This window comes from Cervus canadensis, chromosome 5 (assembly GCF_019320065.1).
Source record: "Cervus canadensis isolate Bull #8, Minnesota chromosome 5, ASM1932006v1, whole genome shotgun sequence".
Classification (NCBI taxonomy): Eukaryota; Metazoa; Chordata; class Mammalia; order Artiodactyla; family Cervidae; genus Cervus; species Cervus canadensis.
Window position 1 is genome coordinate 90,668,703 of NC_057390.1, and position 25,816 is coordinate 90,694,518.

Sequence of the window (25,816 nt, forward strand, 5' to 3'; positions counted from 1 at the left end):
AAACTAATTGCAAAATTTATTCCAGGGCTGCGAGGGTTGGGGGTTCTTAAGGGCACTTCTCATTTGGGGGCTGGGGGGTCTCCAGCCTGGCCAGGGGCACATGTTTCAGGAGAGAGGGGCGGGGACTGAGACAGGGTGCTGGAAGGCGGGGGCAGGGATGCCCAGCGATCTGCAACTGGGCAAGCTCAGCACAAGCTGCAACAGCATCATGAAAGCAGGACAGACCGTGGACGCCCGGTCTGGAGACAGAGGACACTGAGGCCTCTCCCTGGTGCCTGGCCCGGGAGAGGGTCTTTCAGGACGTAGGAGAGGGGTTGAGGTCCAGCTTCAAAGGTGTGCAGCAAGGAACCCAACGGGATAGGGCCAGTGAAAAACGGTTCATCAGCAATGTCCCTGATCTGAAGCCCCGTACACTCTCCCCCCAAGATCACCCTGATTCCCACCCACAGAGACTCTGAGCTCCCCGCAGGCCACATTGCTATTCACCTAGTGGGGTGGGGGACAGGCTTTTCTCTGAATTGGAGTGGGGGCTCAGGAATAATGACCTAGCACCACCCCCGGGGTACTCGGTATGGAGAGAAACCACGGGCTGTCCTTGGTGCTAGTCCCCCCCCTCCCAGTCTCAGTCCTCAGATCTGTCCCCTGCCCCTCCACATACATACCTTTCAAGGAGCATCTAAATTAAAATCAAATAACAAAACAAAAAAACTTCTTGACTACAGCCTTGCAGATAAATACCAGCCAGGAGGGCCAACTGTGAGCAGGGCTAGAATGCCGATTGTGCCAAACCAAACTTCTCCTCTGGCGGGAGAGGGTTAGAAAGATTATTGTAGCAAAATGCTTTTCAGATAACAACGTGTCAAAGTTCTCCCCTGCAGACGTCAGATGGGGCAGAGGGTTGCGGGAGGTCTTTTTGTCCTAACCAGTCTCCCAGTGTCCTCCAGGGCCCAACAGTCCCTTGCCTAAGTTTGCAAACTCTGTTATCCTTAGTTTACAAAACAGAGGGCTTCCCTCCTGATCTCCAGGAGGGGGTCTGGAGACCCTCTCCTCTCTCGCCCGCTGATGTCCACTCGACCCCTCTCTGCCTCTGCTCCCAGGAGAGGACGAAGGGATGACTTCTGACTCAAGGGACGTTGAGGCCCACCAGGGAATCCAAACCTCTTCCCTGGGCCTGGGATCCAGACTCCAGGGCAGACAGCTGGGAGCAGGGGGAGGGAAGAGGTGGCTAGCAGCCAACTCCTTGGGGCACTCTGAGTGGCAGGCAAGTGCCAGCGGTGAGCGGGGACCACCCGCCCTCAGCCAGGCCCTGCTCACCCTCACCCACCTTCCCAAGCACAGGGCTTCAGAGAGCTGAGGGGCAGCGGCCTTCGTGGTGGGGTCCTGGGTCAGCATAATAAAAATGAACCACCTGGAGGCCGCGGGGGTGCTGCGACCCCTCCCCTGGCCCCAGCCCGGTCCCCCTTTCCCCCGCACCGGCCTGAGTTCAAGTCTGCTTGGCCTGCAGCATCTCGATGAGCAGGTTGTTCCGGGGCATCTCGTTGCCCAGGTGTTTGTGGTACAGGTACTCCTTGGCCTGCATGCTCAGCGCCCGCACCTCCACCAGGCACAGCAGCAGCTGCTGGAACTTGTCCCCGCAGTGCGGGTAGTGGCACAGAGTGTAGTCGAGCAGGGCGGCGTTGGCCTTCTCCTGAGCGTCCTTCACCAGGCTGTGGTTGTTCAAGAACTTCACATCTGCAGAGGGAGGAGCTGGTCACCAGTCCCGTCACGCCACTGACCCCATCGCTGGCTCCACCCACACCAGCGTCTCTGCCATCACCAGAGACATGGGCACTGCCACCATCAACCGCAAACCACGGTCTCCCCGTCGCCGCCAGGGCGCCATGCCCGCGGTTGGCAGACATGGGCACCAGCATCGGTCACCAGCACCAGCATCCCTGGTTTTCACCCACACGGTCCCTGCCGCCGTCACCTACCAAACCGCAGTCGTTCCTGCCACCCCCAGGGTCGCCATCACCTTCGACACCTTGGTTGAATGTCATCGCCGCTGACACCCCTGTGGTTATCACACACTGGGCCACCGCCGGCCACCGAGCTACAAGCACCTGTCCCCACCGCTGCCGCCATTGTCATCGCGCCCACCGTCACCATCACCGAGACCATCGCCAGCCTCCCCTGGCACAGCCTCAGGCCTGCTTTTGAACCTCTCGGTTTCTTCACTGGCAAAGCGGAGTGACAGTAGCATCTACTTCACCAGATGGTTGTGAGAGTCCAGAAAGTGCTCAGAGGAACAAGTGTCTGGCACTTTCCTAAGGTTCCCTGGGTTAGTGTCATTGTTACTCCTACTCTCCCCATGTCCATGACCAACACCATCCCCCATGGTCAAAACCATCCTGTTGCCATCGTCTCCAGGGTAGTGACCATCCGCATCACCACCCGACCACCATCATCACTGTCGCCCGTCAGCACCGTCCCTAGAGTTGGCTCTGTGATTGGAGGGTTCCCGTCCACTACTCATTCCAGAGAGAGGCAGGCATTCTTTTGATCCACCTTCTGACCAATCAAGAGGCCCCAGCAGCCCAAGGAAATTCTCTCAAGGGGCCATGGGGAGGGGGCCTTGGATGTTCACTGCAACAGTATTTACAGTGATGGGGAGGTAGCCTGGATGGCCGGGTGGGGGCTACACCCCCAGGAGCCCTGTGCAGTAGACAGAAGTGATGCAGCAGACACAGCGCTGAGCAAAGGGACAAATCCTTTAAAGGGGCTGAGTGGGGCGGTGCGGGGGAAACAGAATAAAAACAAAAAAGGGAGATTCAGAGTGAGATCTATAAGGGAACACCATCTTTGCTGTTGTTGTTTAGTCACCAAGTCGTGTCTGATTCTTTTGTGACCCCACGGGCTGTAGTCCACCAGGGTCCTCGGTCCGCGGGACTTTCCAGGCAAGAATACTGGACTGGGTTGCCATATCCTTCTCCAAGGGATCTTCCTGACCCAGGGGTCAAACCCATGTCTCCTGCATTGGCAGGTAGATTCTTTACTGCTGAGCCACTGGGGAAGCCCAAAAGTCATCTACATAAATTAAAAATGCTTGCAAAGCACTTCCCTGATGGCCCAGTGGTTAAGACCCTGAGCTCCCAACGCAGAGGCATGAGTTCGATCCCTGGTTGGGGAACTAAGAGCCCACATGCTGTCCAGTGCAGCCAAAAACAACAACAAAAACCAAAACAATAAAAAATGCTCGCACACAAAACACGGACATTGTGTGAGAACAGGGACGAAATATAAAGGGACAGTTGCCAATGGGAGGGAGAGGTGGGTGGCCGGGTAGCTCTGTGTGGACCAGGAACAAAGGAGTGTGGTCAATGCATCCTCTGCCCAGAGGTCCAGTGAGGAGACAAAAATTAAGTGTCTTCAGTGTGAAATGTATGGTGGTTGAAATCCCAGCCCCACCACTTAGAATCGGTGACCCATGCCCTGACCTGAAGGCCTTCCTCCTCTACGAAAGGGGCCACTCCCACCTTGCAGCAGGGGAAGCTCAGGTGTGGGGGGCGGGGCGGAGCTGCACAGGTGCCTGGCCCCCGGGGTGCCCATAGAGGGCCAGTTTCCTGTCACAGGAGCCCTCCTCAGCTCCTGGGCAGCATCTTCAGCTGGTGCTCTGCCTAGGGTCTACCAGTCAGCAGGAACCCACAGACCCTGTCCGCATCCCTGATTCCTAGCCCCATCTGGCCTGGGATGTGGCGGCCGGTGGTTCAGAAAACAGTCGTCCATCCACTTCCCCTTGGCTCCCACCGCTCACAGCCCTGCTGCTGCGGGGGAGTCTGGAGCCCAGCATGCGCAGCCCTTGGCCCTTCTAATCCCTCTTAACACCCACTGCGCCAGGAGGGCTGGATGCTCCTGGCAACCCTGATCCCCAGCCGCCCCCAGCATGCCCATCGAGGCCTGTGTTGTCCAAAGTCGGATTTAGGGAAATCCGAGCTGGACCTCGGGCGTATGGCAGGATCTGGGCACTCTCCCGCTCCAATCTTTCCCCCATGATATCCTCCTCCCCTTATACACAGAGTGAGCCAGGGTCATATTCTTCCTGGCCTCCCCAGAATTACCATGAGCCCATGAGGCATCTTTGTGCCAGTTATACAGAAGGTACCCCTTACCCACAGAAAGACAGCTTGGTGAGGGGCATGCAGGCTGGATTTCAGCCTCTACTTTTCCCCTGTCTAGGTGCCCTTGTTCAGTTAAACAACCTGTCCAACTGTACATAACAGCTCTGTTCCCTAGCCTGGTCCTCTCCAGATGCAGTCAAATGTCGTGGGAAGTCTCCCTACCTAACTAGCCTCCCTGGGGGTAAGAGGTGCCTCCTGGTCCCATCCATTTCCCAATCTCTTTCCAGTCCCATCTACCTTCAATCCCTACCATCCCCTGGGTTGGGCAATTCTCCAGTTTGTCTTCTGACAATTTACAATAGAAGGCTGGGGGTCCAGAGAAGGGTAGTGACCAGCTCAAGGCCACACAGAAGGAGAGGGGCCCAGAGGAACAGGGGAGGGTGCGGGAAGGACTGGCCAAGATGCTGCAGTAGAGTCAGGAGTGGGAGGGGGCTGGGGAGGACCAGAGCCTCGGCTTTACCAGGATTTACTGTTCCCAGCAGCAGTGTGACGGGGACAGCAGGGCGAAGTACAGGGTGGGGAGGTGCAGACAAGGACAGCTTTCAGGGACACACCCCTCCTGGCAGCTCTCAGCGGGCTGGAGACCCCCACTGCCCCCCAAGGTGGGCTGCAGGGCTGGGGGAGGGATGCACGGTCTCTAATTGAGCCCCAGCCACCACAGTGCAAGACAGGAAAGTCGTCTTCCCAGCACCAGCCGCACCTTCCCCGCCCACCTCCATCAGTTAATCCCTGCAGACAGGAAGGCAGGCAGGAAAGGGTGTCCTTCACGCAGGCGTTAAGGACAGTGGAGCGTGCCTGGAGCACACAGTGGATACCAGAGCCGGGACTCGAACCCAGATCTCTCTGGCTCCAAAGCACTATGGGTAAGCAGGGGCGGGGTCGGGCCTGGACATGGGTTCCTGGGGGATTAGATGACATGATGACCTCATGTTCCATCCAGCCCAGGAGTCCGGTCCAAGGACCACCTAACCTGGGGTCCTTAGTTTCCCCAGGGAGACTTCTGGACTCCCCCTTGGAGGGGAGCATGATCAAGTCATGCCCCTTCTCCTAGCCCCCTCTAAAGGGACTGCTGTGAAGATTCTCTGGGATGACCATGTGACAGAGCCTACATCCCTTGGGACAACACACCCTTCCTCCCTTAGACACAGGAGCAGGAGTCACATAATCCTGAAGGTGTTCCCTCCTGTGTCGGGGGCTCAAATCCCAGCTCACCGGCTGGGTGACTGGGGGCAATCTGAGCCTCAGTTCCCCATCATCTGCACAATGGGGGCAAATTCAACTCTGCATCTCAAGGCACCTAAGAACCGGACCTCATCTGCTGCCCAGCTGTGGGCCCTGAGCCGCTGAAGGTTGGAGATGGGCCTGCTCAGCAGTCCCGGGGGCGGGTGGGTGGATGGGGGAGCTGAGAGATAGCACCCCCACCTCCGAGAGCAGCCCGCTAGCTCCGAGGAGCCGGGGGCCCCCAGGTTCTCAGAAAAGCCCCCTTTTCACGGTTTAATTGAATATTTGAATAATCCTTTCATTCCAGCGAGGCATAAAGAATGTTGTCCCAATAGCGGTGACTCAGGCAGGCGCCCCCGCGCACAATGGCCCCTCGAGTGGGGCTGCTATTCAGGCCGCCTTTTGTTGGCGCGAGCAGTGGGTAAATTGCAAACGCTTAAGGGAATGCTGCTGCCGCCGCCTCAATGCAAGTCAGGAAATCGAATGTTAGGTCAATCCATTAAGCTTCGATTAAGTCCTCTGCAGAACAATGCCAGCCGGGCCCATCTTCATAAACACCGTGATTGCCAGGAGAGAGGCACTAATTTTAATTAAACCTCCTTACCTGCCTTCGCGCCTGCCTGAGCCGGCTATTTAGACGCCAAATGGCACCCTTCTGTGGAGGCAGGCGAGAAGGGGCGGCTTGGCGGAGGGCGGGGTGGCCGGGGTGGGGGGACAGTTATCACACGGGTTCAAGCTGAGCAGCCCAGGGAGGTGCTGCCTGGGGCGATGCTCAGCACGCCAGCTGAAGGGTGATGGGCAAGTGGCCACCCCTCTCTTGGGCCCCAGTCCCCTTGGGGACCCCAGTCTGGCAGTCTGGGTGGGATCTTGGGAGTAGCCCCCTCCCACCTTCCAGACTCAGGGCAAATCTTGCCCCTCATCTTGCCCAGATGTATCCGCTTCTCCTAGCCCCACGTCCCACCTCTGGCAGGGCTCTGGGCTGCCACGGGCATCCTTTTCCCACGCTGCAGTCAGAAGGACCTTTCCAAAATGCAAACTCGACCATGATTCTCCCTGCTGCAGATCCTTCCCGAGGGAAGGTTCAAGGTACTGGCCTGGCCTTCAAGGCCTTGCACAGCTCGGCCCCTGCCCACCTCTCCAGCCTCCTCTTCACCCTCTCCCTGCCCCACAGCCACACCCGAGCTGCCAGGATTCTCCCCATCCCTCTGCACCAGCTATTCCTTCGGTCTGGAACGCCCTTGCTGCTGCTTGCTTTGTTTCTCCCAGAATACTCCTGCTCGTTCAGCAAGGCCCAGTGCAGAGGGCCCTTCTCCAGGCTGATTTCCCCAAAATCCCAGCTGTCGTTGCTTTTTCCTCTTTGGCCCAGCTCTGCTCACCCTGGACTGCTCAGACTCCTCTCCTAACCTGGAACCTGTCAGCCAACAGCCTCTATGGCTCCCCTGGCTTCCTCTCACTGTGCACCCAGGAGCTCAGAAAAGCCTGGGTCACAGGACTTCTCCCCTCACAGCCCCAACATTCTGGACCCCACCTGGAGGGTCACAGTCATGACCCAGGTCACTCCCCCCAAAGACAAGGCAGAGTGTGAGATAAAGATGGAGAGAGACTTGTTCATTCATTCACTTCATTCCCTAACTTGCATTCTGCTAGAGGCAAGATCCTGCCCCCACCCTCCACCATGGTTGTCTCCTACCAAGCCCTGCAGCCTTGCAGACAAGCCGCCTCCAGCTACCAACCTGTTGTGCCAGGGTCAGGAGATCCAGCCTAGGCACCCAGTCCCATGACCACAGCCTAAGAACAGGGCTTCCCCCAGTCAATACTCCACTAATCACCCCACTCCCAGCCTTTATCTTACCCTCTGCTTCCCCACTGCCCCAACTCTTGGGCAGGCACACACTTGCCAGACTGTGACTATGATGTCATTTCCCACAAAGACAACGTCTCCATCCTGCCCTCCCTCCAGGTGACAAGACATTCACTTCCCTCCATTCCAACCTTCCATCCCATCTATACCTCTGCTAAAAGATGCATTCCCCCAGCAAACTCCTACTCATCCTCCAAGACCCTGCTCAGATGTCCCTCTTCCAGGAAGCCTTCCAGGCAGATCCCTTGTTCCCCATCCTGGGTTCCCCATCTCTCTGTCTCAGGCCTGATGGTGCTGGGCGAAGGCCTCTCCCAGACTGGGAGCTGCCTGAGAGCCGGGGCACAGCATCGCTGGGCACAGGCAGGGCACTGGACATGGCATGCTGGGTGAGGAAGGACAGAGGGAGGCCGACCTGATGAGAGCCCAGAAGGAGGTGGAGACGGGAGTGGCACGGGCTGGGCCAGGATCAGGAGGGCACAAGGAGGCAGACACCAGACACCTGTGGAGCTGGGAGAACTGGTGGGCTGGGCTGCACTCTGCCCCTGCCCGGCATTTTTTTTCCTCCTTGGTACTTACCACAGTCTTCCAGGTGACACATTTTACTAATCATTTCATTAATTTGTATAGTTTACTAATCATATTAGGCTTATTGTCTCATCTTCCCTTGAAGACAAGGATTTGGGTTTTTTTGTTTTTTGTTTTTTGAGTGAGTGAATGAAGGAATGAATGAATGGGCAAAGGGGTTGGGCCTCAAAGACACCCCTGGTGCAGGGAATTAGGAAAAGCAGGGAACCTCAGGATGGGAACCAGGTGTCAGAAGCTCCTGAAATCACATGGGCATTTTCTGGGGGTGGCCTGGGCACTTCCCTAAGGCTTTCAGCCAAGAATTTACCAAATTCTCAGGAGAGGTCCTTATTCCATTAAGGGCAAGTCTTAGACCTCATCCTGGCCCTCTGTCCTCCCACACAGAGAAACTCAGGCCCACAGACGAAGCAGGCCCTGGACCAGGTCCCCTCACAGATTTATTCACGAAGGGAGGGGTCCTGGCCTCTCCGAGGACGCCCATCAGAGAACCGCCCCACCTTGGGGTCTCCTTGCCAGCCCCGCCTCCACCCCACTGCCTGCCATCCACCTGACCCCCCAGGCCAGGCCTCGCTCAGCCCACTCACCCAGGCTGAAGAGAATGAGGAACTTGAGGCAGACGAACTCCTGGCGATCCAGCTGCAGGGCATGCAGCTGCAGCACCAGCTCCTGCGCCCGGAGCACCAGGCTGTGCAGCAGGGAGCCCGCCTGGGCGGCCACCGTGGTCAGCTCCACCTGGGCGGGCACAGGGCAGGGTCAGCGACGCGAGGGCGGGGCGTACAGGGGAGGCACGGTGCGGAGGCTGGGGGCAGGGGTGCCCCGCCTCGGGGCGGAGCTGGGTGGGGAGGCTTCTTCTCAGACCCCCCCATCCCTCCCAGGCTCCCGGCTCTGCTCCCTGCACGGAGCCGAGGGGCCCCACACAGCAGAGCTGACCCCGGGCAGGTGAGCGCAGAGGGAGCGCTGAAGGGTCCTTCACGCACACAGAGCGGCCGCCAGATCCCGTGGCACAGAAAGCTTCTGTGTGGTGTGTGGCATCTGCAGTGAGTGCCACCTCGTGCCGGGTGTGGGGGCGGGGGCAGGGCGGCTCTGCCTGGAAACACGTGGATGCAGCCCCATGAGTGCCCCCCGGGGCCCACACGTGGAACCTGGACGGGGGACGCGGCCACACCTCAGCTCACGTTCACACGCATGCAGGGACACACTCGCAGGGTCGTCCACCCACTTCAGGATGTGAAAACACACACCCCGCTTGTATGGTCACATCACAGGGTAACACACACACGTCCACACGTCCATGTATATGTTCCCACTGACATGGTGACGGGCAGACCTCGACATCCACCCGCTTATGTGTGTGGAGATATCTGCACAATAAGATACAGGTGCAGGCACACGCACGCACACTCCCACGGCCTCAGAGACGTCCACCCACCTGTGAGCACTCATGCCTCACACTCCCTTCATGTGCACTCACAGGTGGCCTCCAATTTACCCGCTTACGACCAGCTTTCTGCTGGTGGTGGATGGCCTGAGACACTCAGGTGAGGACAGAGGATGAAGACTAAGGGCCTGGGTTGGAGGTAGGGGCTGGGGGCAGGGCCTTAGTGTCCGATCCCCACCCTACGCCCACGCCAAGCACCTGTGAAACCCACTCCTCCTGTATCCTCGCCACCCACCTCCACACACACACACCAGGAGTGATGCTCCCTCCCTAGGCTAGACCCTGAGCATCAGCCTCCCTTTCCTTCCTTCTCCTTCCCTCCATTTTCCCTCCACCCTGTCTCAGCCCCTCTTGGAATCATGCCCTCCCAGGTCCCAAGTGTTCTGAGCAGTGGGTGGCTACCTTTGTTTCCTCTTCACCCATCCTGCCCTTTCCTCAAATACAACCTGGCTGTGAACTTCCCCACTTAAGACTCTTCTGATGCCCCCTGTTTGATTTCAGGAGCCAACCCAACCCCACCACTTCTCCCATCCTGGGGTCCCTATTTCCCCCACTCTAAGAGTGCCCAAATTCTGACTCTGAGCTCTTTGGGGCCCAGGCCCCTTTGCCCATCCATCCATCCATCCGTTCAGGATTTAGAACCTGCAAGCCCCCAGCCAGCCCTCCAGCTTCTTTATCTCTTACCTCATCTCAGCCCCACAGGGCACCTCCCCTCTAGACCCACCTCCCAGAGGCCCCCGGCAGCTCAGCAGCCCTAATCTGCCTCTCTGAGCTTGGCTCACGCCATCTCCTCCACATGTGTGGAGGTGGGGACTGTCCCTCCACCCCTGTCACTACCCGACCAACCCTTATTTTCTCTTTCACTCCTCAGTGCCACCATCACCTCCTCCCAGAGCCTTCCAGACCCTCCCCACAGCTCTGAGCTGCTTCCCCCCAGAGCAGGGCTCCCAGGTGCTGCCTCCTCTCCAGGTCAAAGCTAGGGCTGGTCAGAGGGAGGTCAGGCTGGTGGGCATCCCATGAAGCTGGGGAAAGGGCTGATATTCAGCAGTGTCTAGGGCTGGCCCTAGAGAGGCCTGGGATCTCTTCTGGGGCCAGAATTCTGGAAGCGCATAGTTGGTGGGGGGTGGGCGGGGCGGGCACAGTAGGGTCCGGTCACCTCCTGCCCTGTGACCAGCAGGATGCTGCCCTCCTTGCCATGCTGAATCTGACGGTAGATGTGGTCAAAAACCAGCAGCTCGCTCCAGCAGTTCTGCAGCAGTGTCATCTGGTCGGCCACCTGCAAGGAAGAGGCACACCGGGGTCCAGGGTCCAGTCCTGCTGGGGACCCCCCCCACCCCTCCCTCGCCAGCTCTGAGTTCAGACGCTCAGCCGCGTACGTGACCCGCACAAGGTGCCCAGCCTCTGTGTCCAGTCTGCCCATCTGTCTTCCTCATCAAGGTAAGGCACAGGTCTGGCAAAATAATAAGAGGGTCCAGTGGAGGCACGCTGGACTTGGCTGGGCCTGGCTGCAGGCCATGACTCTGCCTCTTACAAGATGTGCGACCTTAAGCAAATTCTGTCACCTTTGTGGGCCTCATCTGGAGGCCCAGTTTTCTCATCTGGAAAGTGGGCAAAGTATTAGAAGGTGGTCCGGCACATATTAAGCCCTCAGTAAATGTTAGCGAATAATGTCCACCGAAACACTTTGTGAAGGATTCCTTCAAATGCAAGGGAAAATGAGTGTTAATTTTTCCTTGTGCCCATTTGGCCTGTGGTCACATCTCTAGCAGCCTCAACCACTCCAAAAGGAGCCATGTAGGGAAAACAGAGGGCTTCCCCTGGGTCTTGGGCAGAACCTTCAAGCTCAAGCAGGGCCCACTTGGCCTGCAGCCCAGCCCAGGGAATGAGCAGGTGGCTGGCAATGGTCTACATCGGAGGGAGGAACAGAAGGGCACGCAGGGCTGATTCTGAATCCCCAGGCTATACTCAGGGGCACTCAGTGTGAGGCCAGGGACAGTCTTCCAGAATGGTGATCACCACACTCTAGCCTGGCAGGAGTGGACCCTCGTGACAGTGACAAGTGGGACTCAGGACCATGGGATGCCAGAGCCAGAAGGGCCCTCAGGGAACCCCTGGCCTAAACTATTTCCAGATGAAGAATCTGCCACTCAGAGAAGGCAAGGGACTCTCCATGAATCAGAGAGAAGCAGAGCCAGGTCAGGGCCATGGCCGGCATTCGCGGTCCACAGCTCACAGCGGTGACAAAAATTGAACCCTTCTGGGGGTTCAGAACGGTGCTGGGGTGCAGTATGTCATCCTGGGAGGACACAGTGCAGACTCCAGTCCTTCTCGGCATCTGTGGCTCATGGACCAGCCACCGTCTACCCAACGGGCACTCCCCCGGCACCTTCCCGGGCCATGCCCTGCAGTGAATGCAAACTACATCTAGTCATGGTGTTACAGCTCCACAAGTGTTTGTGGTAGGTACTATGGAAAAAGGGGGCTTCCCTGGTGGCTCAGATGCTAAAGAAATCTGCCTATAATATGGGAGACCCGAGTTTAATCCCTGGGTCGGGAAGATCCCCTGGGGGAAGGGAATGGCTACCCACTCCAGTATTCCTGCCTGGAGAATTTCATGTATAGAGAAGCCTGGAGGGCTGCAGTCCATGGGGTCACAAAGAGTCGGACACCAGGGAGAAAGGACACTGAGCTCAGAGAGGTCAACTAACTTACCCAAGGTCACACAGCCCTATCTGGTCCATTTGTGCTTTTAACCACTAGGTATGGAGGAAGCCCCACCCTTGCCACCCCAGAGCTCAGGGCATGTTCACTACCGCCCCCAGAAAGCCTTCCCCTCCTCTGGACATGGCAACTACAACATCTGATGGTACTATTCATGTCTCTTCTTCATATCTTCCCTGATAACCTGTGGGGTCTGCAAGGGCAGGATTGATATCCAGCTCATCTCTCTGGGCCCCCCAGAAGAGGGGGCTCAGTTTTGCTTGATGAACAAATATGTGTTCCTCAAGACATACACAGATAGCACAGAGGAACTACCCTCAACCTGGCGGCCAGAGGAGTCCAGGCAGCCCCTGGCCTGTGGGGAACTGGCCCAGACCTGACCAACAGCTCTCTTCTTGGCGGGGAGAAGGGGATAGAAGCCCCCCTTCCCCTCTGCTCTGCTCTTCTCCTGGGGGTGGCCCTGGGGCCAGTCCTTAGACAGACAGGAGGACAGAAAAGTGGACAAAGAGCAAAAGCAAGCTGCCGGACACACAGTCAGGTTCCTCCAAGACTCGCCTGCCCAGCCCTTCCCCAGCCCGCACGGCTGAGAACAAGAGCAAGGGTCTGTCTCTACCCTGCTCTGCGTTCCCATCCTCCTACTTCCCCTCACCTCCATGTCAAGAACCCACCACTCCCGTCCTCTCCCGGCAGAAAGTCTGTCCTAGAGCCTCATAACTGTCTGAACAAAAAAACCCGGGCTGGGGGAACCCAGGCTCAGGCAGAAGTCGCCCTGCATGGGAGGTGCCAGGAGAGACGGAGCAGGCAGGGGGCACCTCGCCTTATCTCACCTCAGGAAGTGGCCAGCCCTCCGAGAGCCTGCCCATCACTTCCAAGGAGGGAGGCAAGGCTCCGCAAGCACCTCGACCAGGCCCCGTTCCCCGTCATCTCCTGCTCGGGGAGTCACACTGGTCCATTTTGACCAACCCAGATGGAGACAGAGGGTGCAGGGATGGGCTCTGCCCACCTCCCACCCCCCCACCCACTGGGGCCCTCGGGAGCAGACACCCTTGTGCCTGAATTAAGGGAACAGGGGGTGGGGCGATGGAAGCACATGAGATAAGGGGGAGAATTAGGAGATAAGCTGGCTGAGCTTTGGGCAGAAAGCAGAAGGGGTCACAGTGACCCGGCTGGCCGAGCCCCGGGAGCAGACTCTGTACCCAGACCTCAGACCCCGGGAGTGGGGGCAGCCCTGCCACAGGGGTGGAAGGGGCGCAGGCAGAGAGGTGCACTATGGAGGCTGGACTTCTGCGCCCTGTACCTTCTGGTTCCCACTTAGCCACACACCGGGCCCTGATTTCCTATCCTGAGAGATGGGAAAATAAATCCTCCCTCCTTTGGTTGCAGAAAACACATGAGCCCAGCGGTGTCAGTCGTGAAGGGTTCCCAGGTGACTTATTCCAGAGACACTGTCCCCCTCTCCTGGGTTCCCCTACCCACCAGCTAAGCAGTTGTGCCTTCCAGACGCTTCACTCTCACTTTGTCTAGATGGATACACAAGGATACCAAACTCCAAACATTCCCCACACAGAGGAGCGCGCGCGCACACACACACACACACACACACACTCCCCTTTTCATTAAAAGGAAAACCACAGGGCCAGTCCCTCTCCATAGGAAAGCAGGTGGCGAACAGGCTCACTTAACCGAAGAGGGCTGGTCTCCACCTTCCGCGGGCTTCTCCCTAAGCAAAAGGTCCTCTACCTTTGCCCTGCCACCCTGGCAATCAGGGCATTTGCAGTCGCAGCCCTGGGGTCCCTCATCAGCCGGGCCTGTCTGCTGGGCCCACCCCTCCAGCCGGGCCGCCACAAATCTTCCTGGAGCCTTGATACTTCGCAGCCTGCCTCGGAGACCGGGTATTTATGGGTGCTGAGATGACCTCCCTCCCGGCGGGCCCCCCTCCAGAGCCCCCTGGGGCCCGATCGGTCTGGCGGGCGAAGGCCAGCAGGCTCCGTAATTCTCCAGTGGCTGCCAAGCCATGGGCTGGCCCTGGCGCTCTCCCGGCCGAGTGGTTGGCGGGCTGTCATTTGTCAGCCCAGGACTGACAGAGTTACTGTCACTTAAATGAAACCATATATCTAAGCAGTTAAATCTGTTGCCAATTGAGGGCCTCGGAGCTGGGCGTCAAGCGTGAACTGATGTCAAGATGGGTCATTAGGCGTTCTTGGCCCTTGCCTCCACCTCCCTGATTGCTATCTTGCATCCTCCCAGCTGTCCTTCAGTGGGACTGTCCAGAGAGGCTGCCCGCCTGGGCCTACACCCTGCCCCCACTGAGCAGTACGTACAGGTGGGTTTCTGCTACCTTGCAGGTACAAAGCTGCTTTGGAAGCACAGGGCAAGGTGGGTCCTGTCTTCTCTCAGAGCCCTAGCATGCTCAGAGGAGCACAGACGCAATATATCTTTTCTCCTTCTTCCTGTCCTGGCCTGTCTGCCAGCTGCAAGGTTAGCTTCAGTGGGATGGCAGCAGAGGGTGAGGGAGGGAGCTGAGGCCCGACTCACTGAACGCTTCCTGTGCACTGCGCCCTATGCTAAATTCTTTAACCTGCCCTCTGCTCACTAAGCCCTGCCAACAACCCTAGGAGGTGGTGATTATTTCCACTGCCCCCTTTTTACAGATATGGAAAACTGAGGCCCAGAGGAGTAAAGTCACAAAGGCACGCAGCAGATGAGTGGCAATCTGGAAGCTGCACACAGGCCTTCTTGCTTCCAGTCTGTTTCTAATCTCTGTGCCACATCATATTCAGCACACCATGATTGCATGAGATGGGACATCATGCAGAGACAGAGGGACATCGAGGCTGGGAAACAGGATGGAGGAGGGGAACCCCAAAAGGGCATCTGAAACCCCCAATATCAGCTCAGCAATGACTTCATGCCTTGCCCTGGGCAGCGAGACGTCATCAGCATCACAGGGGACTGAGTGGGTCTCTCTAGGGAGAGCTCCGGCTCTGCGGTGGGAGCCGGCCTTCCCTGGCTGGCTGTCCATCACCGACCGCCAAAGGACCTAGTCCTGGTCCAAGCTCTGCTTCCTGCCCTCCTTACCTCTCCAGCCCTGCCTCACAGTACTGCCTGGGGTTCCCTGACACATGATGCCTTTCTGCACTTCTGGACCTGATACTGTTCCCATTTCCTGGAACACCCTTAACCTTTTCAGGCTGCTTTCTGGAGAGGGGCAGATCAAGAAACCTCTCCTAACTTTCTAAGAGAGAGCCATTTGCTCTCCTACTGGGCTCCCTTGGCCCCTTTCTACTTCTCTCAGAGACCTGGGCACTCTGTGCCCTGTGTTGGCGTTATCTATGTGCATGTCTGTCTCCTCCTCTGGCCTGCAGCCCCCTGGGTCCCATTCATTTCATTGTCCCCATGCACAGGCCAAGGGCAGCCCCGCTCTAGGAGCACCCTCTCTGCTGGCTGCTAAGATGTGTCCTGCCCAGAGGTGAGAAATGAAGGGTCAAAGGGGAGAACAGAGTCACTCGGCTCCCCCCCACTTTTCTGCTTCCCTACCTCTGGCTCTGCAAACACATCAGCCCAGGTCTCATTGGACCAGTGGGAAAGAAGTTCCATATGGCTGATGAGAGGCCCTCTAAGGGCTGGGCTAGTACTTATCTGCAAGTCTCCTTTACAGAGGTTGGTAACCTGGGCTTGATTCAGAGACTCTGAGAAGGGGAAGCAGGAAGGTTTGGACCACAGAGAAGCCAGAAGCAGGAAAAAACACTCAGCAAAGCTGGGACAAAAGCCCTTCCCATCCTGCGTGAAAAACCCCCGAGAGACCAGGAAGGCGGCCAGAGGAAGTGCCCTGCCCCTGGATCCAGGGTTCTGGAAGGCCAGGAAGGCTCTGTTCCTCCTCCCTTCTGCACTGGGGGCTCATGGGAGGCTTGGAGGGAAAGCTGGCAACCAATCCAAGGGTCTCAGGACCCTCATCCCCGACTCAGGGCCTCCAGGCAAGAGTAGAAGGCAGAGCGGACTGTTTGAGGCCCTGCCTCTTGTTCTGTCCATGAGGGCGGCCTAGATAGGGGGCATGGGTGAGAAGTCCCACCCCACAACAGACACGTGGCACATTCCCAGACCTCAGCCACGACAGAGGCCCTCCACAGCCGAAGCAGAAGCCACCACTGCCAACTCTTGACTCCAGGGCAACCCAGGCCCCCGGCCCCACAGTGCCCGGTGGGTTCACAGTGCCCAGCCTTCATCTCACCCCTCCCCCACCCCGAGTCCAGCCCAGCCCCGGCAGGCAGTGCCCCCGGCCCATCCGGCCACATGCCCCTGGAGGAAGCCCAGGCCTACGTGGCGTCAGCCTGACAATGCTGCTCAAGGCTGCAGCGGCTCCAGCAGGGAGGCCACAGGCCCTGCTGTTTACAGCTAGCACCAGAACAGCCGGGGGGCAGACCTGGGAGAAGCGAACGTCAGCAGGCCTGGACTAAAGGCCTATCGTGTCTTGGTCTGAGCCTGGGAGGATGGGCTTTGGCCAGACTTGGGGGGCCGCTGAGGTTGGCAGGACAGCCTGACCAGAGGGAGCCAGGGCACTAGAGGGGCAGCTCTCAGCCTTTGAGCGCTTCAAACCACTGGGCAGGATGAGTGGGAAGTTGTTGCGTGTCTGGCCTTAGTTTCTCCTGCTGCTTTCCTGCTTATTTTAGCCACAGGTATCTCAATCCAGGGGGATGGAAGACCTTGCAGCCAAAGTATCTGGAACATGAGAGGCGGGCACTGCCATCCCCTACTTATCCTGGCACCTAGCTCTCCCTGCGCACGCGCACACACACACATTTACACCTAGGACCAGCCACCACAGGGCTTCCCTCATAGCTCAGTCGGTAAAGAGTCTGCCTGCAGTGCAGGAGACCTGGGTTCAACCCCTGGGTCGGGAAGATCCCCTGGAGAAGGAAATGGCAACCCATTCCGGTATTCTTGCCTGGAGAATCCCAGGGACGGAGGAGCCTGGCGGGCTACAGTCTACGGGTCGCAAGAGTCGGACACAACTGCGCCACCAACCACCATGCACGAGAGATGCGGGGACAGTGAGAGGGTTCGCCTTAGGTAGGAAGGAGAAGCACCCCAAACTCCGAGATACTAACACCCCTTCTATGACATCTGAGGCTAGTGGGGAGTGGTGGCCTCTCCAAATGAGAGGACAGGAGGGCCTGGACTCTCTTCCTGATGCTAGGCTGGGGCAGGCAGAGGCAGCTTCCCAGGGACTCAGCTAGTCCTCTGGGAGAACCTACAGAAAGAGAAGTGTTCAGAGAGAAGCAGACTGGGAGAGAAAGAGACAGAGATTGAAGAGACTAGAGAGAGACAGGGAAACAGAGATAGCACACCAGGGAAAGAGACAACAGAAAGAGGCAGAGGCAGAGATAAAGAAGCAGAGGCCGCATGAGATAGAGACTCAGGAAACAGAGAAGGAGAAAGAGGGAGGGGTGAGTGGGGAGGTGGGAGAGGGGCAGGGCAGGCTGAGATGGACCAGAAATACTCGCTTCCCCAGGGTGGCCTCCCTGTCCCCTGACACAGCCTGAAGCCAGTGGGTATGCTAGTCCCACCCAAGAGGTGGCCAAGACTGAGACTCAGGCAGCTGAGAGGACACCCCAGGTCCAGCGGCCAGCCAGGTGGGAGGAGGGACTCACCTCCAGCTCCTTGAAGACCATGCACCTGCGTGCCCAGTCCACGATGGAGATGAAGGTCTGGTCAGCCATTCTGCACAGGAGGCTGAAGGGTGCAGGCTGGTCGGGGCGGCCTTTGGCCGGTTCCTGCAGGCAGCCCACGATGCGTGCCCGTACCTGGTCCTCATCTGGCTCCAGCTGCAGCAGCTGTAGGATAAGCTCGGGCACGCCAGGCCCCCCTGAGAAGGGCTCTGGGTAGCCGTAGGGCGGCCCGGGCTGTGGGGGGCTGGCATAGGGCTCTGGGTACTCAGACTTGATGGCGCGGCCAGGGAAGGCAGGGTAGAGGTAGCCAGCCAGTGGCCCGTGGGCGCTGGCCACAGCCATAGGCAACGCTGGGGCCCCAAAGTCGCCCAGCGGCCCAGCTGGTGGACCGGAGGCCAGGCCCTTGGGCTCAGATGCATGCAGGCCATGGGGCAGCATGTAGTCCGGTGGGGGAGGGGGTAGTGGGGGCACCCCCACTGGGGGGCCTGTCTCCAGCTTGAAGCCATTGGCTCGAATCTGTGCCTTCTTCTGCTGCTTCAGGGCCCGGTCCCGCTTGTACATGGGCCCAAACTTGTTCCGGCCACCTCGCATGCGGTCAGCGCGCACGGCTGTGGGCAGAGGCAGAGGGGGGGCAGGCTCATCCCCTCCAGGCCACCCACCCTACCACTCCACTCACAACTCTCTCCCAGATAGATCTGATTGGGCCTCTCCCCAGCTCTGCACCTCTCATGGCTCCTCTGGTGCCCTTAATCTGGCATTCATAAGCGTCAATCCCCTAACCTGGTGTTCACGGCCCTGGTTCCCTTGCCAGGTTGTCTATCCCTCACAAACCCCTGTCTTCTTTCCTCTCCACCTTACTACCTCTCTACATCTCTGCTTGGCATGTCCCCCACCCTGACTGTGATAGTCCTTCTGTCTCAAAGCCTTTCTCTCCTGCTTTACTGAACACCCAAAGTGTTCTGGGTTCACGGGCAGCATCCTCTCTTCTTACCCAGATGTCTGGCCTCTCACCCCAGAGCGCTATCATACCCAGGGTGAGAACTCCCGGGGGCCCAGCAATGGGCTCAGGTGCCCAGCACAAGGCCTGGCAGGGAGGTGGTGATGGGAAGTGGGCTCTGGTCAGCCTCATGCCCAGGTGGGTTCCCAGGGTTCAGCTGCTTCTTGACTGTCTGCCTAACTCTGTTGAAGCCTTGTTTCGAAATGACTCAGGCTTCCCTTGCTGCCTTCAAATTTGAAGCTGAGTTTAGGGCTGGCTGGGGCTCTAGGCTGGGGGAAGGGACCTCCCTTGCTGACCAGATGTCCCTCCGCCTGGCCAAGAATGTGTCACCAGCCGGACCCAACAGGTGTATCTCTGCAGCCAAAGTGTGGCCCCTGCCCCTGCTCAGACAGGACCCCACCCTGATTTCCAGGCGAAGGGAGAGGAGAGGAGGGAGAGGCCGGTTCTCAGCAAGGAGGGCATCCCGGGGCCCACCCAGCCAGTCTTCCTGCCATGGGAGTGGGCAGCCCCGCTCCACTCCCTCTGGCCCAGGAGCTGGGGCCCTGGGCCCTGGGGGCAGGACAGGATATCCCCCTTCCATCAGGAGCCCTTCCTCTAGGTGGCAGGACTTATGGCCCAGCAGCTTTCAGAGCCACCAGGGGCCTTCTACATTGTTTAAAAACTTTAACCAACAGCTGCCTGCTCGGCGCACAGCCCGGCTGGGGCCAGCGGGGTGGAAGCCTATGACTGTCCACCCTCAAAGAGCATGAGTCTTTCCTGCTGAAGCGTTTTTCTTCCCCTCTGGATGGAGAGTTAGGGGTGGGGGTGGGGAGACAAGGATGGGTTCTCTGGGGGCACTTGGTCCCCACTCCCCAGCTCTCTAGGGCCTGGCTAGGGACCTGCTGAGTGAGTGAACTGAGTGAACCTTCTGGTTGGATGGGCGGACGAAGAGATGAGTGGTCTGGGTGAGTGAGGGCTGCACAGTGATGCTGGGTGGATAATAACACCAGTAAGAATAACAATAACACTAACCTGTTGAGCATTTTCTACATTTCAGGCCCCATGCTAGGAGCTTTTCATACAATTCTCTTACTAACTCAAGGCGGAAGATACTACTGAAAAGTTCCATCCCTCGTGGTAAAGAATCCCCCTGCAATGCGGGAGACCTGGGTTGGATCCCTGGGTTGGGAAGATCCCCTGGAGAATACTCCAGTATTCTGGCCTGGAGAATTCCATGAACTGTATAGTCCATGGGGTCACAAAGAGTCGGACAGGACTGAGCAACCTTCATTTTCACTTCAGATGGGGAGTCTGCAGCTCAGAGAGGGTTAGGGACTTGCCGGCATCACCCAGCCTGTAAGTGATGGCACTGGGATTTGAACTCCAGTAAAGGTACTGAAAGGTACTGAAAACCTTGGCTCTGGCTTGGTGTTGGATGTCAGTGGGGGTGTTACAGAACTCACAGAGGGAGGAACTCTGTGGGGCTCTGCCCCCAAGGGCTGGGGAGAGGGTGCTCTCTCTGGGGTTCACTTTTGCATACTTCCCAATCGCCCCCCAGGCTGGTCCTATCCCCATCCCTTCAGCCAAACCGGGCATCGGTTCTCACCCCCTCCCCCATAGGGATCGGCCCTAATTTCACGTGAGGGATTAACCGCCTGGCCTCAGAAACTTCAAGAAGACCTACGGTAGCCTCCCCTCACCCCTTCTCCCATCTCCACCCCCTGCCCCCTCGCCGTCAGAGGTCAGGGGTAGGAGGCACTGCACGCGCACCTTCCAGGCGCATCCCCACCGTCAGGCACTTCTGGAAGCGGCAGAAGGGACAGCGCTTGCGCTGCGTCTTGTCGATCTTGCAGCTCTGGCTCTCGGTGCACGTGTAGTGCTTGTTGTTCTGCACCGTGCGCTTGAAGAAGCCCTGGGGGAGAGGGGAGTCAGCGCAGGGGGGGACAGGCTCTGTCTCCCCTTCCCGGCACCTCCCAGCCGGGCTTTCCGCCGCGTCCCCGCTCGTGGCTCACCCGCCGCCGCCGTTCGCGCCTGTCCCCTGCCGACCAGCTGCCCGCTCACCTTGCAGCTCTCGCATGTGAGCAGCCCGTAGTGGTAGCCGGACACCTTGTCCCCACACACGGGGCACAGCTCGTCCAGGTCCTCGTCGTACGAATAGTCCATGCCCACGGCGTCCGCCTGTGGAGGGAGGAGAGGTTCATGGCAGGGCGGGACGGCCGCTGGTAGTGCTGGGGGCCCCGGGCGCGGTGGGTCCTGCGCCCCCGCGGCCGCGCGCCCCTCGGCCCCCTGCTTACGGGCCCGGCCCCTGGGCCCCACTGCAGCTCCGGTGGTCAAGGACGACTGTTGCAGGCCCCCCAAGAGAGCGTCCTGAGCAGCCGACAGCAGCACATGTGTCCGGAGCAGCTCCCGTGCGTGCGGGGCCCTTGCTGGCCCTGTCCCCGCACTCCCGCCGCTCCCGCTTCCCAACCTCCCAGGGGCTCCTCCTGAGAGGCCCCCCACCGCGGCAGATCTGGGACTCTCAGATTAAAGGCGCTTTGATCCGGATTCGTTCATTTAAGAACAAAACCCGGATTCTGAGAAAACGAGATGAGCTCTCCTGCCGGGGAGATGTCATTGAACCCCGGGTGGAATGGGGCCCAAGCGTTCTGGGGATGGGATGGGGACGAGGGAGACAGAGGCAGAGTCTGGGAGACCCAGAGATGGGCAGAAAAGAGAGCGAGAGACACCGACCGAGGCTACTTAACTGAGAGAGTACCCCGGGGGGCGAAGGAGACAACGAAAATCCGAGAGTGACAGAGAGGCATTGATGCAGAGTCAGAAAACCTGAGGGAGACAAGAAAGGTGAAGAGACAGCGAGATAGAGGTAGAGACAGAGAGTGCAGTGGAGACAGAGACGAGAGACACAGAGGGCAGAAAAGACAGAGATCAGAGGCCCAAAGAGAAAACCTCGGAGAGACAGCTGCAAAGCCAGAGACACGGTGGTAGACGAGAGACAGACCAAGACACCGGAGAGACAAGAGGAAACCTGGGAGATACCCAGGCAGAGAGACAGAAACACTGAGAGAAAACCTGGAGAGACGGAGGAGCCCGGCCAGGGGTTCGGGGACGGGAAGACGCACGGAAAGCGGTCGGACCCCGGCCCCGAGCTCAGAGGCGCGGCCCGGCAGAGTCGGACCCGGACAGGCGCTCGAGCTGACAGAGGCGGACAACGACGGCACCGGGCAGAGAGCCCGAAATCGCGGAGCTGCCAGGCCCCCAGGCCAGGAGAGACAAAGCCCGTGGGCGGCAGCCACCTTCAACGAGACCGAGGCCGTGCCACCGAGACGGGGACGTCGGGCGGAGACAGGCGAGGAGGGCGCAGCGGGGACAGCGGGCGCCGGGCGTGGAGCTGCAAGCCGGGCGCGAGGCGCAGAGACCTCGGACGGAGACCCCGCGGGCCCCGAGAGAGAGGCCGAGCCCGAGGCGGGGGAGCGACCTCGGGCGGAGAGTCGAAGTCCCCAGGAGAGAAGCGCGCAGAGCCTGGAAGGATCCGGGCAGCGCAAAGGGGCGCGACGGCGGCCGCGGCCCGCCCTGCGCCCACCTGGCGGCTCCTGCGAGCAGCAGCGCCCCGCGTCCGGCCACCGCGAGCCCCGCACCTCCTGGCCGCGCCGCCGCCGCCGCCGGCGATGAGCCGCACCCGGGCGCAGCGCCGCCCGCCCGCGATGACGGCCGCTCGGGCCGGGGGCGGGGAGGCGGGGGCTCGGGGCTGGCGGCGCGGGGCCTCGGCGCTTCCCCACCCCGCCTCCCCGCCCCCGCCGCCTCCAGGGCCGCTCCGAGGCGCACCTGGGACCCGGGCCCCTGCACTGCCAGTGCGCGCAGCGCGAACCCGCCGCGCCGGGACCAGGGGCCGGCCGCTCTATATGGGCTCCTGCGGTATTCGGGGGCGGAGGCCCGGCCCGCGCCCTCCAACGCCACCGAGACGGGTTCGTGTCTTTCCTCTCACCCTCTCGGACCCCCATCCGCATCCCGGCCCCCAGAGCCCGGGCGCCCGGGAATCTGAGCAGGTGCTGGGCGCCCGGGAGCCTTGGGCCACCCTCCTGCGGTGAAAGGAGTCGAGTCCCTATTTGTAAATCCTGCTTAGTCTTGGTGAGGGCCACGCTGGGGGCGCTGGCCGTTTTGCAGCATGGAAACAGGTAGGGCAAACGTGGGGAGACCGTGGCCAAGACACCGGTTCACGGCTAGAAACTGGGTCCCCACCCCCACCCCCGCCCAGGCACATTTCCTCAATGGAGATTTAAGCAAATCTCCCCTCTGCAGCCTTCAGTTTCCTCATCTGTAAAGAGGGAGTGATGACTGGACTTTAAGGGTGGCCGTGCGGATGAAGGGAAGTAGTGTTGTGAAAACACATGCCTGGCACTGCGGAATCGCTGAAAGCATCCAGTTGGGAGACCTGGAGCAAACTCTTCTCCTTGAGCTTCGGTTTGCTTGGCTGGAAATGGGAGCCGTAGTAATCCCACCCTTAGAGTTTTCCGAGGTCTGGTAAGGACTCAAACCACCGAGGGCGTGGGAGCTGGGAGAATAGAACCCAGGGGCAGGAGAAATCCCCCTCCAGTCCAGTTCTGCGCTCTTACTTGGGCTGGGCAAGAGAGTGCCCGACAGCCCTAGGGACAAAAGTGTCCTGGGGTCATCGAGCCGAAGGACTGAGCCATTGCTCTGGGCTGGGGGGCATCTATTCAGTCCCTCTCATTTTTCGAATGTAAAAAATTGAGACCCGAGAGAGGAAGGCGCCTGCTTGCATCCTGCCCCTGCCCCCTCGGGCATCTAGGGTCCAAGAGAGTGTTGCGAACAATGAAGCCGAAAAGGCCCGATCTTCAAGCAGGGAAATACCACAATTAGGCATTTGTAGCTTCGCGGCCGCCCAAAGGCTCAAATCTGAAGGCTCGGACCCTCGGCTGCGGTCAGCTTCGTCTGGGCCCGTGCCCCGAGGCCTCTGGCTTTAGCTGGAGCTGGCGCCTTGATCCTGCGCGCAGAGGCCTCAAGACCCCACGCAGACCACCTCCCGTCTCGCTCACCCGGCTGATGAAGGGCAGACGCTGCGGCCGACTTGTGAGGCAAGCTCAGACAGGTCACTTTGCTTCTCTGAGCCTCAATTTCTCCGTATATAAAATGGAAAAGGCCAGCCCTACAGAAGAGATTCTGTGGTTTCCGTGGGAGTCCATGGACCAGTCTTGGTGAGGAGGGAGGAAAGACAGTTAGTGCAGACCCCTCCACCCGTTACCCCAAACCCCTGAGAAGTCTGCAGGAGCTGGGGGGTGGGGGCCACTGCCACTCAACGGTCAGGGAGGGGCCCTCAGAAAGTGGCAACCAGGAGCAGCGGAGAGGGAAGGGGATTGAGGGGGAGGGCTGGGCTGGGGAATCCCCAGTCAGCTTCTCTGGGATGGAGCCCACCGGGGTCTCCTAGACCTTGTTGAGGAGGACTCAGGCGGTGTAAGCACAAGTCTGGGCTAGGGACCCGGGTGGGGTGGGACCTGGGCTCTGAGCCAGTTCTCTCCTTCCCCTTCCATTTAGATCCCCTCTCCCAGAGGTTCCACTGTCACTGGCTGGGAGCCCTTGGATTGACCCTCCAGCTTCATTGCACCCACTCCTCACAGTCCCAGGTTCTAGCTCAACATATAGGGAATCACAGCCCCTCACCCACCTACCCAGGGAAGCAAACTCAGACCTGGCCCAGCCACAGAACCCGGACTGACAGATGGATACTAGAGACAGAGGACTGAATCCACACAGAGACTCAGAGACATCCGCAGAGACAGCACAGAGTTGCAGGCAGGGAGACGCAGAGACCCAAAGACAGACCCAGGGACCACGGATGTGCATTCAGGCTACGAGGTTTGGGCCAGTGCAGTCCTGTGAACACCCGGCCACCCGGAGACAGCAGGACACACACAGACCCCCGTAGGGCCTGTCCCCGTAGGCCTAGCTCCTCCCGACAGCCAGCCAGGGAAAAGAAGGGGTAGCATGGTAGGAGGGCAGGTCTGGGGAGATCCCTGGCCCCTTTCCTGCCCAGAATAGCGGGCACCGGTCACTCAGTGGAGCAGGCAGTGGCCGGCCCAGGCCGCCGGGAGGCACTGAGGAGGGAGGCTGGCCATTAGAGGCCTGGGCCCAGGCCCTCACTTACGGAGCGGAAGGCGAGCTCGCACGCTGGATGAAGGTGGCCAGTGGGCACCGGGGGTCCAAGGGGAAGCTCCAGTGGCCCAGGTGGGGCGGTGGTGACCGTGGGCACACGGGAACTCCTTTACGCCACGGCGGGCGGCGGGCGGACAGTAGGCTGGCCCTGTCCGTCCGTCCTCCTCCTCCTCCTCCCCGCCCTGGGTGGGGGGGCCACCGGAGGCCCAATTGGTCTCTGCCCCCACGTGACTCTGCAGGCCTCTCTCCTTCTTTGTTGGTGTTTCTCTTCATTTAGGTCTATTTTTTTTTTTTTCTTCTCCTAAAAGAAAAAAAAAAAAATACTCCTATCTATCTCGGGGCCGCGGATGGGGGCGGAGGCCAAGGCACTCTGGAGGCCTTGGCCAGCTGGCTGTTCCAGGCCGCTGTGGCAGCGCAGAGGCAGGGACCCCACGTAGGCGGGTAGGCAGCCCCGCTTGTTAGCGACTGGGTGGGAGTGGGCCGTGATTTATGGGCAGCTCCCCCACCCGGCCTGCAGCCCGGCCTCTCTCCCCTCGAATGGCTACCTCCCTGGGGCCTGGCCCAGTGGGGTCCGGCCTGGCCCAGACACGTGAGGGGAGTCAGGTCGGGCTGGCGTGGAGGCAGGGTCACGGGTGACTCGACCAGCTGGCCCTGCTGCTTTGGCCTGGTCTTTTTACTCTTTCAGAAGATGAAGAAAGGAAGAGGGGGATGAAAGGCAAGCAGGTGAGCTGACCGAACACCTCTCATGTGTGCAATTTATTCCGCGTCGGCTTCTCTGAATGTCACCATCCACAGAGGGCTGCTGACGCTCCCGGTCAACAGCTGGGGAAGTTGAGGTTGGGCTGAGACTGCCTGCAGGGCCGGGTGGTTGGTTCCAGTGGCTCCAGGGTAGGATAAGCAGGTAACTAGACTAGGATAAATAGGGCAGAACAGAGGGAAGGGATTTTTTTTTTTAAAGAAAGTCAGGCCTCCCCATGCAGCTGAGGGTGTCCCGGTCCAATCTCCAGACCCAGACAGGCCCTAGTC

At 59.4% G+C, this 25,816-nt stretch overlaps 1 protein-coding gene across 3 annotated transcripts; it reads right to left on the reverse strand.

Moving 5' to 3' along the window:
* Positions 1-24,989, reverse strand: NR5A1 (nuclear receptor subfamily 5 group A member 1). Of its 3 annotated transcripts, XM_043469525.1 has the most exons (8): positions 24,783-24,989; positions 23,677-23,831; positions 20,687-20,803; positions 20,396-20,537; positions 17,632-18,257; positions 10,419-10,538; positions 8,409-8,556; positions 1-1,731 (listed from the first exon to the last, which is right to left on the reverse strand). In XM_043469525.1, the coding sequence occupies exons 3-8, from the start codon at positions 20,786-20,788 to the stop codon at positions 1,484-1,486; spliced, it is 1,386 nt and encodes a 461-aa protein (XP_043325460.1). In that variant the 5' UTR covers positions 20,789-20,803; positions 23,677-23,831; positions 24,783-24,989; the 3' UTR covers positions 1-1,483. The 3 variants fall into 3 exon arrangements, with proteins under 3 accessions (XP_043325460.1, XP_043325459.1, XP_043325461.1); XM_043469524.1 differs by lacking the exon at positions 23,677-23,831 and having other exon boundaries at positions 24,783-24,988; XM_043469526.1 differs by lacking the exons at positions 23,677-23,831; positions 24,783-24,989 and adding an exon at positions 22,206-22,323.
* Positions 24,990-25,816: the final 827 nt, after the last annotated feature.